General features: G+C 46.3%; 2 protein-coding genes across 11 annotated transcripts in view; both read right to left on the bottom strand.

The window, feature by feature from the left end:
* ST3GAL3 (ST3 beta-galactoside alpha-2,3-sialyltransferase 3) overlaps positions 1-4,867 on the bottom strand; it is a 198,650-nt gene extending 193,783 nt beyond the window's left edge. For 4 of the 5 annotated variants that reach the window (XM_037002344.2, XM_037002347.2, XM_037002345.2 and 1 more), the window contains exon 1: positions 4,730-4,867. The gene's annotated coding sequence lies outside the window, so the exon portion shown is untranslated. The remainder of the gene's footprint in view (positions 1-4,729) is intronic. The other variant, XM_073233782.1, reaches the window with a different exon arrangement.
* Positions 4,868-7,128: 2,261 nt separating this feature from the next.
* The window catches only part of KDM4A (lysine demethylase 4A), a 39,529-nt gene continuing 33,994 nt past the window's right edge, over positions 7,129-12,663 (bottom strand). For 5 of the 6 annotated variants that reach the window (XM_073233779.1, XM_017667851.3, XM_037002343.2 and 2 more), the window contains exons 19-22: positions 11,987-12,157; positions 8,878-8,997; positions 8,499-8,591; positions 7,129-8,364 (exon numbers count right to left, since the gene is read on the bottom strand). In XM_073233779.1, coding sequence (XP_073089880.1) covers positions 8,224-8,364; positions 8,499-8,591; positions 8,878-8,997; positions 11,987-12,157 — 525 coding nt within the window. In that variant the 3' untranslated portion in view covers positions 7,129-8,223. Of the gene's footprint in view, positions 8,365-8,498; positions 8,592-8,877; positions 8,998-11,986; positions 12,158-12,663 lie in introns of those variants that run through there. The other variant, XR_012130144.1, reaches the window with a different exon arrangement.

Raw genomic sequence — 12,663 nt, 5'->3', positions numbered from 1 at the left:
AGGCTAATGATCACCTACCATGAATCAAATAATGTACTAAACATTAGGAATCTTAAAACTATCATTTTTATTATAAAAAGTCCCTTAAGTATCTAGTAGCCCAGCATCACGCTTTTTACACCTATATGATCAAATCCTTAGAGCATCCTACCTTGTAAGGTAGGGATTTTTATCCCCATTCTACAAATTTGAAAACCAAGAAGATACAAGAGGTCCTGAAGCCTGTCCCAGGTCATACTGTAGAAACTGGTGAAGCCATGATAGAAATCCTGGTCTGTGGACTCCTGAATCTGGTGCTCCTCTGCCCCAAGGAAGGACATGGACACAACCCTCAAAATCACTGCAGTAGTTGAACAGGTATCCTTCCCTCCAGTCTCACCTCATTCACATCTCTCCTCTTACATAAAGATTTTATGACTCTTGTGAAGCAGGAACTGTACTACAGTTGCAAACCTCAGAACTTCCCATGTCAAGGAAATAGGATATTCACTCCACTGCTTCCTCCACACAATGTTCTTCCTAAAAGGCAAGGCTGTTAAAGTCATTTCCTAACTTGGAATCCTTCAATGACTCCTAATCATCTGCTGGATAAAGCTCTAACTTCTGAATGCACAAAGCCTTCACAATCTGACTTCTGCAGCCTCTACACACCCAGTTGTCCTGCCATTCAAGCATCTTCAGGATGTAGCCACAATCTTTTGTGCTTCTCGGACATCACAAATATTGTTTACTGTCTGAAAAGCCTTTTAAACCCACATCCACCCAGCTGTTAACTAGTGATTCTATAAGACCTAGGGTAGGTAAGAAGTTCTCTGCACTATTATCTATATTCCCAGTGTGACATCAGGTCCCCTTTTAGATTCCACAGGACCTTCAAACCCAGCCCTTGTTAGAATGTATTCTACCACTGGTTGACTGGCCTCTGGTCCTATCAGATTATACACCTTTCATATTTATAAGGCCATGACCTAGAACAGAGCTCATGTTCAATAAATATTTATGGGATATCTAGAGCACCTGATACAGTGGGAGACACAGATATGAACATGGAACCCTTCTGTTTACATCCCTGGGGTTTCCTTACCTAATTTCTGTTTCTTTAAATCCTGGAGCTGCTGCTTATCATGAGTGCTTACTCTGAAGCAGGTACTGTGCAAAGCTCTTTATATACATAAATTCATTTAATCCTTGTAACTGCCTTGCATTTCATTGATGAGTAAACTTGGGCTCAAGAGTAAGACACTTGCTCAATGTCAGACAATTAGTGGCAGAGACAGATTTCAACCCAGATCTTATCTCCTGCACCAGGGCTCCACTCAGCAGTTGATGCTCCTATTCTTTGTTGAAAGTGACATCTCCCCAAATACTAAAGTTTGATAACCTCAAATAAACCCAATTAAACCAATAATGTTATACTAAGAACCCTTTTTATTTAAACCACTCAAGTGAAAATGTAGCTCAAGTTATTACATACTTCCTGGCCTCTTAGACTGAGCATCTTGAATGTAATTTAGCTTCTTTTGGATGCTTCAGGACCATTACTGTGTCCATCACTGAGGGTGCTGTAAAATAGTGATTCCCTTAGGAATGACTGCCCTTGTATCAACAGCCCTGGCCTGTGAGCATTGAGAGTGCTTGTGATGAGTGCTGATCCCAATCTGCCCTATCCACCCTATCCCATGCCTAGTTAGAGCTATTACTTCTTGTGCTGTCAACGTGCTTGTCTCTAGTAGCTCACCTGATTTTCTGATCTAATCTTCTATGGCCCATGATACTCATGAGTATTGTCCACCAATTATTTCTGGCTCTTTGCTTTCCAGGTACATATTAAGACTGCAATTCTCAGCCCTTCTTTAAAGTTAAGCATAGCCATGTGATGTGCTTTAACCAGTGAACTGTGAGTGAAAGTGACACGTACACTTTGGGACAGAAACTTTAAAAGCCAATGTCCCCTGCCAACCATCTTTCACTTGATCAAAATGAACACGGAAACACCGTGTTCATGTTTCCATCAGCTTGGGTCCCTGAGCGACTTTAAGGAGCAGGGTTCCCCATGCACTTAGGCTGGATGTGTAGCATGAATGAAATGTCAACTTTTGTTCTGTTAGTCCACTTCCATTCTGAAGAGGTTTTGTTAATGCAGGCTATACATACCAACATACCAGATCTCTCACCAAGGAATTCTCTCACACAAATAACTTTATTTTCAGATTTTATGATAAACATTTTGTTTGCAGAAACAATTATCTTTGCATCCATCCCAGTTCAAAACCATGTACAACGTTAGATATATTTGCTGAGTACCTATTATGCACAAAACACTGTCAGATAAAGAAGATAGTTCGTATCTTGAAAAGTTTCATTCTTATGTTGGCAATTGTGGCAAAAAGGTAGACTCTAGAGTTATTATGTTTAAAGGAGAGAAAAGTCCCACTAAATGGGGAGAAAAGTACAGAAAAGTTTCATCAAAGAAGTTCCATATCAAATGGCCCTGAAACATGGGTAAGAACCAACACGTACAGATTCAATGGGATAATTTAAGATTAAAAAAAGCAACATGAACAAAGATATGGAGCACCAACAGCAAAGCATGAAGAGTAAATAGTTCCACTGACCTGGAAATTATAATACAGTCTAAGGGAATGGCAAGAAATAAGACCATTCCAGGCTGGTCTGAGCTTAATTCAACAGGTAGTGGGGAGCCATTAAAAGTGTTGGCTGGAGAAGTGAGATGTCTGGAAGTGATGGTTGTACACAGGACATATGGGAGGAAAGAAAAAAAAATAGGGGTTTTTTGCAGTAATTCCAGGAAATGATCAATGGCCCAAATCAGTGTGATGATAGCAGGCACAGAAAGAAGCAGATGCCAGAAATAGTGTGGAGGTAGTATAAAGACCTGGCAACTGACTGAACACAAGGGAAGAAAAGAAGAAATTCAAGAATGAATCTTGAGGCACAGATCCTGGGTAGCTGAAAGGGTTGTTATTTCAAACAGTTGAGGTTAATCACAAAAGTGACAAGAGCAAATAAAGTGTTGCTATTTATTTTTCTAATGGCTAGGTCCAGCTTCATCTGAAGTAAATAATACTATTTGTTTATCCTTTGCCCCACCCGGGACAAAGTTATTTCTTGATTTAATGCTATCGAACCTATCTTTTTTTGCACAACCTTATCTCCCATTTTTCCCAGTAAGAACCCCCTGGAACCACCTATGAGCATTTCGGGTTCTCACCTGCCACCTTTACCACCTTACTTGCTCCTTTCCTAACTTCTCCTTCCTTTTCATCCACCCAGGCTTACCCCTTCACGGCTCAACTCAAGCCTAGCTCCCCTGTGAAACCTTCCTCAAACACATGGATTTCTCCTTTTCCTGAATTTCCAGGGTAATTACTGTCTGGGAATTCTAGAGACCATGTCATTAGTTATCATTTTCCTGTGTGTCCTTTATTCCCACAACTATCTCATAGGCCCTTTAGAATGAGTCATACATTACAGGTCTTGAGTTCCCCACAGTCCTATTGCTTTGCACATAACATGTACTCAATAGACATGTTCCAATGATCCAAAGTCAGACTCTAGGAATATGCACCTCGTTTCCTCATTAATAATTTATTTTTATTAAACCATGGCTAGACATTTAAACATGTGAAATAGGGCTATTCACCACTTAATACTTCAAATTATCCTTGAGTTAAGTATCTTTAATCTTAGGAGCTGCTATTACATTAAGAGATTATTTGAAAATACCATTTGGTCTTTTTTGTTTTTTTGGTGCCAGCTTCCTTTTAATCTTTTTTACTTGAATACCAAACAGTTCAATGATCATCACTCCAAGATGATTATGACTTAGAAATAACCCAAATTTCCATTAAGACTATTTCACTTTCAGGAATCTAGTAAGCTTTTTTCTACCTTTATGTTCAGCTAGCTATGGTATAGTTAAAAGTATACCCACAGAAAAGTTCACATTTTTTACAAACTAACAGCTGCCTTCATTGGTTTCTCTCTCAATTAATTACAATGGTTCAGTGCACACGTTTCACTCCCTCTTCATATTTAAGGGTAACACAAACAGAAGGTAGGTTTACTGAGAAATAATAAAAAATGGGCATTGTAAAAAGGAATCCAAAATATTCGTGGGACACTATCCTAACCTCTCATCACTGAGATATTTCCCCTTGCAAGCAAAATCACCGAGTAAACAATGGGGAGAATTGTCAGAGGAAAGGAAGCAAGAGAAGCATACTCTGCCAGTCAAACTGACCCCGGTCCCTTGAACATCCGGCTGCCTGCCTATAGAGCAGAAGGCAATGACAACCGCTACCCGTACACTGCTGATTCCCACTCAGGCTTTCCCTGGACTTTTCCTTCCGCTTTCCACAGCGAAGGCCCGCCTGACCATGTCCTTCCTCTGCGCCAAGGTGCGCAGCGCTGCGGGGTCTCGCTCCCAGGTGACCTCAGGCCACTCGGCCCGGGTCCAGCCGTCCTCTCCCCCAGGCCTGGAAGCCCCTACCCCGGCGAGGTCATCCAGGGGACGGACTGCCCGCCCGAGCCCGCAGTCTGAGCCGTACATACTTCACTATTCGGAGACGGCTAGGCCGTGCCTTGACCCTACCCTCCGCAGCACGAGCGCGAAGACCCGGGGGCCGCGGGCGGCGGGAAGGGTTGGGGCGGCGACCGTTAGCCGCGGTGACTCCCGTGCCCCGACGCGCACAGGACAGGCCCTTACCGCAGCGGAGAGGGATGCCGGGGGGAGGCGGCGCCCGGCCTGACGCGGGCGGGAAGGTGGAGGCGGCGGCGCAGGCGGCGGCGGCAGCCGCGGGAGACCCCGGCGGGCGCCCGCGACGCGGTGGGCTGCATGGGCGCCGCCATAGTGGGGACGCAGCGGCGGGCGGAGCGCACGGCCCCGACTGGGGACGGCGGGACCACCAATCCCGCTCTCCGCCTCGGAGCCCTCGCCGGGGGTCGGGCGTTCACGACCAATCGGCGCGCGAGAGTCGGGCGGGGCGCCGAGTTGGCCAATGCAGAGCTCTCTCTAGGCAGTGGGCGGGCGCGGCCCAACAGGCACAGGCACCGAGTTTCCCGGGCAGCCCACGGGGGCCCGCCGCCGGCGGGGCAGGGCTGCGGGTAGATAGAGGGGTCGCGGCCTGCCGAGTCCGGCTTGCAGGGTCAACGCGGACGCTCGCGCCTCGGACCTCCGGAGCATGTCCGCCGCCTAGAGGAATCCTCAGGCTTCACTCCCGAATGGGTTTGCGTTCGGGATGCCGACATCTGAAGCCTGCAGGGCTCGTGGTCACTCGAGCCAGCCACTCGAGAGCCTGTTTCCTAGCCCGTGCGTAGGGCGGGGGACTTGCCGAGGGCAAAATGCAGGGTGGCCCCCGTCACTGCACTCCGGGGACGCAGACATTCACTCGGAGACAGGCTGAGCGCCACCAGTCCTCTCTCCGAGGCCCAAGGCTTTGGACCTCCACGGGCTGGGCGACCCTGCCCAATCCTGTGGGGTATGAGGAAACGGGGGACCTTGGCTGCCTTTTTTCACGAACTTCAGAGGCTCGCAGTAAACTTTGAGTCTGTCACAGGACCACTCCGTCTCTTCTTCCCTTCACAGCTCCGGAGTTCTAGCTGCTCTCCCACCCTACCCATTAACCGCAGCTAAACCCCAACATTCGCCTAGGGCACAATTTAAAACGTAATTCCTCCTATGGGATTATAACCGAAGGGAGGAAGTACACTGTCAGGCTGCAAGCCTTGGTTGCCAACCCAAACCCCTACCTAACTTTATAGAGGACATCTTGCAGGGACAAAAAGCCTTCTAGAAAGGAGCCTAACAGGCTAGAAATCTTCCCTGGAGTCAGTGCTTTTGAGGGCTAAGACTGTCTTCACCGACATGCAGTAAAGAGACAACGGCCTGTTTATATGTGACTTGAATCTCAACTCAACTCAACTTCGGTTTCCCCATGGTTACTTTACTGACCAAAAGATGTGGTTTCTAGAGAATTAGTAACTGTTGTGTTATACCAGCACCCCAGCCCTTCAAGTCGTTCAGCAAAGCTGTCCGTGGCAGGTAAGGAATGACTTAGAGGTAGGGAAGGTCTAGGACCCTGCCAAGTCTAGGGAAGTGTTCCTTCCATCCAAAGATATGTGCTCCCAGGGCTCACCAATCCATTAACACCTGGCTCCACCTAGTCACCCCAGAGAATCCTTTGGTGCAGGGCAAAAAGGTCAACCTTCCTTTTTTGGTCCCAGGAGGGAGCTGGCAGAGGATTATCTTTGGAATCTGCTGCTCCTCCCTCCCCTGCCTCCCAAAAAAACAAGACACCAGGTAGCAGCCACCTCCCAAGCCCCAGGTCACAAAAGCAGCGTTTTGAGTTGCAGAGCTGACCAAGCCTCTGCAGCATCTGGACAGGGCCACAAAACAGGGTGCCTAGCCATCCAAGGACTGGCTGGAGCAGTTCTGTGCCCAAGGCCTGTACCTACTCAATAGCCCCTCCCTGACCTGCTGCTGGCTGCTCTATCCTTAGCCACCTGCATGTCAGGAACCCACCAGGCAAAGTGCTGGGGCTTCCCCCTGGGGGCTTCTCACCAACCATAGGCAGCCCACAGCAGCTTCATAACTCTCCTGGGTCTCGCTGGGATCCAGCCCCTTGCTCTTCAAACACCTAAAATATACTCCCTCAAGCTGGTTCCACAATTTACATGGAATACAGATGCTGGCATGAATTAAAACCAACTCAATGAAGGTAATTAAGTGTGGCACAACTGAGAGATTGACCCAGTTCTAGGGGCCCTGCAAGTGATCTGGTCCTCTATTACCCTCTCCTCCCCCCATCGCTAAGACAAGAGAAACAAAAAGAGGTGCACAGAGACAGATACCTCTGCTCCCCGTGTCCCACCATGCTTAGCCTAACACAGAGCCACAGGGCCAAAACCTAAAAAGGAGCCCATCTCTTTAGGGCAGCTTCCTAGATCCTGCCTTTCTGACTTCTTAAAATACATGGCCCTGCTCCAGAGCCTGTGACTCTAGATACACCACCTCTGGCCTGACCCTGGGCCACTCAGGCTCCTTAGGGCAGACACAGGCAATCCTCTGCTTAACATTTTATTGCTAAGGACAAGATAATGCACCGGTTTTCAAAATAATTTGGTTTATAGCGTTCATACGTAACAAAAAAAAAGGGAAGTATTATAAATCTGATTCTTGTATACACAGGGTATAGGTGTAAAGCCCTCCAATCCTGGGCCCAGGCAAACAAATTCATGAGGAGCAAAAACCTGCTAACCCCTTCAGTGTTGCCCTCCAGTCCCACCCCCTCCCAAATCAGCACCCTCCCACCCTTAGACCAGGGCACATCTAAACCTGCACCTGGTCTCCAGTGGCCCCAATTCATCTTAACCCACCCAGCCCCTGCATGATTGCAATTTTCTGTTGACAGAATCACCCACCAGGCTCTGCCTGCTTCCATCATTAAAGTTGCTCTTCAGGGTATTCCCTCACCCACACCCTCTAATACTGTGCCACAAGGGGCTCTGTGCCTAGAGTGATGTGAGCACACACCCACGGTACCCCTATCTTCTTCAAGAGAGACGAAGAGGTGGCATTAACTCCTCAGCATCTCAACACTGCAGCTTTGCCAGAACTCCCTTGAGGCAGTTTCAGGGACAGACATGCCACATCCATTTCCAGCCAACCCCCAGGGGCCCTTACTCAGCTCAGCTGAGGGCAGAATTTCACATTTTGTTTGCCCTGGATAGGCAAAGAAAGAAGTAAAGGCCTGGGACTGGCAGAAGCTGGTCCGTGTACACACGTACACATACACACACACACACACACACACATATATAAATACAAAAGGTGGGTGGGGGTAAGCACCAGCACCTCTGCCTAGTTGGTGCAGGTGATCATCAGGAAGCTAAGTCCTAGGCGAGGAACAGGGCAACCAACCCAGCCATTACAGACTGGGGCCAATGCAGCCACAGCATTCCAGTGCTCAGCCCCTCAGCTGTGAGATCAGCGGCTGCTGCCATGTGTCCAAGAACAGTTGTCCATTCACTACAGCGGACCTGATGAGGGTGGGGTAAGATGATGACGGGGCTGGTTATTTCACTCCTTTCATTTTACAACTTCACTTTTAGAGACTTCAGAGTTCCAAGTGTCTGCTGTGCTGTGGAACCCCAGGATGCTCTCGCCTTGATGGCTGGAAATCTCTTGGCCCCTGGAAGCACCTACTCCATGATGGCCCGGTATAATGCAGGCTCAATGTAATCTTCCCGGTATCTTGAGTTGATGACTCGTTGCCGTTTCTTTTCCTGTTTAACCTCTTTCTCCGTGAAAATCTCATTGAAGCGCATGTCTGAGGCTACTGACTACAGAAGAATAAGCAAGCCAAGTGAGCTCTTTGTGTGCCAACCACCCCAGGAGAAACACCAAGGGACACAAGCCTTGCCTTATTCCCTCCCTCCTCCCAGACAGGAACCAAGGGCACACAGACAACACTCACCAGTCTAGACTTGACTCTCTTGGGAAGCTCTTCATCCAGCGTGTACACATCATCTCTCTTAACCACAAGCTGTGAGCCATCCTCAAACTCCACCTACCAAGGAAGCAAAGCCCTTTGGCTAAGATTGCCTTGACACTCCCTGGTCCACTAGGCACAGTGGCCAACTTCCTACAGTACAGGAAGCACTGGGAATACTGAAATAATGACTCTCACGTTTGAAGCCAAACCCGGTAGGCTGGACGGACACAGGGCAGTCCCCAGCTCTGAAAAGGTCATTCTGAATCCTTAGCTCTCCTAAAAGGAAGACTTGCCTCTGGCCCAAGAAAAAACACTGAATTAATCAAGTACCCCCAAATCCCCAGCAAAAATCTTTGGCTACCTGGTACATCTGGATGGGGTGGGAAGCCACAAACTTGGCTCCATAGACTTGGCCATCTGTCCATCTCACTTGGACCACTTCCCCTTCAGCAGGAGGACCCAACTGGAGACAGTCCTGACTCTGAGGGAACATAAGGCAAAAGAGTGAAAGGAAGGTCCCCCTGAGCAAAGTGAAAAGCACCATCTACCTCAGGGAAGAATGAACCAGGACAAATTCCCGCTCAGACATCCAAGCAAGGCAGGCTTTCTGTGGGCTAAAAGATACAATGGTTAAAGACCTGCCTGCTAAGTCAAAGTCAGCCCCATCTCTCTGCCCCCTGCTGCTTCTAGGTGACAGAAAAGAGCAGCTATAATAAGTTTAGTAAACTTGATAATGTAAATGCCAGAATCAAGAGTCCCTCTCAACTGTCTCTCTAAGGGAAAGGGGAGAGGGCTCTACCATGAATAAATATCAAAACAGGACTCAACTATTTTAAGAAATGTATTCTTAACAGGAGAAGATCACCTACTATGGGACTTGGCAGAAACTTTAGAACTTTTATTCCCTCCAGGGTGGGTGGGTCCTCACTGCATTCCCAGCAGAGGGCGTGGTACAGTGGGAGGCCAGTGTATGGGCACACTGGTTGAATGAAAGGTCTGATGGGTAGGCCTAGGAAAAGGTCCTCGGGAGCATGGATAGGGGTGGCGGCAGTGAGTCTTAAAGAATATGATGTTCAAAACTGCTCTTAACAATCACACTACATGACAAGAATTAGAAAGGTTCTATACTGCCAATTCATTTATTAAGTAGAAATGGTCCTAACACTGTATTGCCCGTTCATTATTGAGTAAGTACTCAATAACTACAATGTGCATGAATTCAACAGCTAAAGTACAGCCAAAAAAAAAAAATGTGAGGTAGAAGTTTTAATTAGCCAAATATATGGAATTCAGTATGTTATTTGAGTTCTTTGAGATTCAGTTTCAACTCATATAATAGCAGTTCTCAAACTGTGGCCCAAAAATTTCAGGGGGATTCCAGAGACACTTACAGGAAGCCTGTGAAGCCTGTGAACCCATGGCCATTTTCATAATTTTAAAATATTAGCCTCTTCCACTGTGCTGACATTTGCATTGATGGTATAAAAATCTATAATGAGTAAAACTGCTGGCACAAATTAGCACAAATCAAGGCAATGGCCCTAAGCTCTACTAGTTGTTACTGCATCCTTTACTACTGTGCACTCAAAATTTAGGAAGAAAAAAGAAAAAAACCTTGAAACCTTGTTTTATTATGCCTCCTGATGAAACAGAAAAAATTATTAACTTGGTTAAACCTTAATCCTTGAGTACATGTGTGAATACTCAAAAGGCACTTTTGCTGCATGCTGAAGGGTAATGACTGTCTAGAGCAAAGCACACGTAACTGAGCTGTGAGCTACACTAGCTGCCTTTTTCATGGAACACAAGCTTTTTTTTGAAAGAATGACTGACAAACTATGCTTGGGTACTGGCAAACATCTTGAAAAATTGAGTGAAGTGAGCTTGTCACTTCAAGGAAAACAAGTGATAGTACTGTCAATAATAAAACGTAAGCTTTCAGGCAAAAATTAGAATTTCAGCAGTTATATCACCACTAAAAAGCATCCCAAAATTTTAAGTATCTCTCTGAAATTAGTGAAACTAATGAATGTGATTTCTCTGATACTGTATAACATTTAACAACATTTGGAAGATCTGCATAGCCCAATACGCCAATATTTTCTAAATGACCAACATATGATATCATAAAATCATGCCTAAGAGCCGTTATCAGTGCAAGACAGACCAAAATGAGTTTTAATTGTGCAGAGTACACAAAGTTAATTGACCTGTTTCAGAGTCTATACTGCAGCTAACTTTTAAGAAACTACCACTTGCTGAGTTTTGATATCAAGTATCAAAGAACACCCACAAATAACCTAAATGAGGAGTAAAAGGCTCCTCCCCTTTCTAATTACGTAACTGTGAGGCTGAATTTTCATCACATACTTTAGCCAAAACAACAAACTAACAGACTAAATGAAGATGTGACATTAAAGACATTTTCAAAATTATAAGGTATTTTTTTTGTTGATATTTTTTATTTTAAAATGAAGTTATTATTCATTTTTAAAAATGGATTGTCTTAAACCAATCTCCATTTTAATTTCTAATAGAGTAAATACTGATAGACCTGACCCACAAAAACAAAAGGTCTTTCAGAAGAGGGAGTCCTGAGATTACCTTCTCTAAGTTAGAGAAAACACCCCCTACTTCTCAGAGTTGGTATGAGAAGTAACAGATACCTGATGTTAAGCACTTAGCATAATGTCTGGTACAGCAGAAAACTTAGTAAATCATAGCTGTTCTACTGCTGTGACTACCACCACCTTTACTACAAGGTAACCTACCTTTTAACTAATGAATGCGCTTTTAAAAACTAAGTCGTTAATGCAGTATAAAAAGGAGGAATACCTGATGTGAAGAAAGCAGTGGCTTCATCCCACTACCTTGGTGCTTAGTCTAACATGTGAAAAGGCAGGGTGGCGGGCAGGGGAAACCTGAACTAAGTCCTGAATACTGAGTCAGGAACCCTAGGATTGGGTCCAGGCATGGCCTTACATCTTGGGTGTCATTAACATAAGGAGGGCAGAGGCATCTCTAACCTCCAACCAGTTTCTACTCAGCCCTAAGGCCTTTGACTATGAAGAACCAAAAGCAAATTCCTACCATCTACTAAGAAGGCAGGTAGAAAAGAGAACTGGGTATTTCCCCAAATCACACAGCTACTAAACAATGGAGCTGGTAGTGGCTTCTACTGCACTATAACGCCTTCGAGGGTGTTAAGACCAAAATACAAGCATGTTTCAAACAACCGCAGAAAACAACAATTCCTATCAGCTCCTAGAGGAATCAGGGTACCAAGCAGCACACAAGTTTCTTTGCATGAAAAGACCAGTACAAAATGCTTCTTGTGTGCAGGGACCAGGTGATGGGACTGTGGACCTGGCTAGAAAAGGCAGGCAGGCAGGCCCACAACCAGTTTGCCAGCCAGACCCAGAAACACCCCCACCCCAATCTTCCCAGGAAGCCCCCCCCGCAGACATTACCACTATGTCTTCAGGGTAGAGATTGTCACTGAAGGAGCCATCATCAAAGTTGACTTCATAGAAGGTCTCAGTGGTGAGCCTGACCACCTCACACTGATAAAAGCGCCCATTCTTGTGCTTGCTGATGACCTTCTGCCCTGCAGTGATGCTCTGCAAGGCGCCCTTGGCACGCTGCAAAAACAGAGGCTTGGGTTACTCCCACCCTGAGTTGCCAGGCCTGGCAAATGCAGACCAAGATCAATGCAGGGAAGATAAGCACAGGAATAGGAAAGTAGAGAGGAATAAGAAACAGGAGCTGAAACAGGTCTTTCCAGATATCCACACCCCAGCCAGAACCTTGGAAGAAACTTAGCACCTCCACAAATGCAGCTCCTTCCCGGTCCCGGTCCACAATGGGCCCGTATACCATACTTCCTCACACCCTGAACTCCCACAACACTCTTCTGACTTCTCTTGCTGTTGTCAGAACTGAAGCCAAATAGTACTTACTCATGCACACAGCTCAGACACACATCAGAGTAGACACTTCACAGGTGACATGAGGCCCAGTGCCCCCAGACAGTGCTGCATACAGATCTCAGCACTAGCCTACCTCAGGACTATGGCACAAAGACAGGTATGTGCCCAGCTGCATATGACAAACAGCTCCCCACGACAAGGACCCTGCCATCTCTGAG

Source organism: Manis javanica, chromosome 4 (genome assembly GCF_040802235.1).
Source record: "Manis javanica isolate MJ-LG chromosome 4, MJ_LKY, whole genome shotgun sequence".
In the NCBI taxonomy this organism is placed as follows: Eukaryota; Metazoa; Chordata; class Mammalia; order Pholidota; family Manidae; genus Manis; species Manis javanica.
This window is presented reverse-complemented; position numbering and strand designations above follow the sequence as displayed.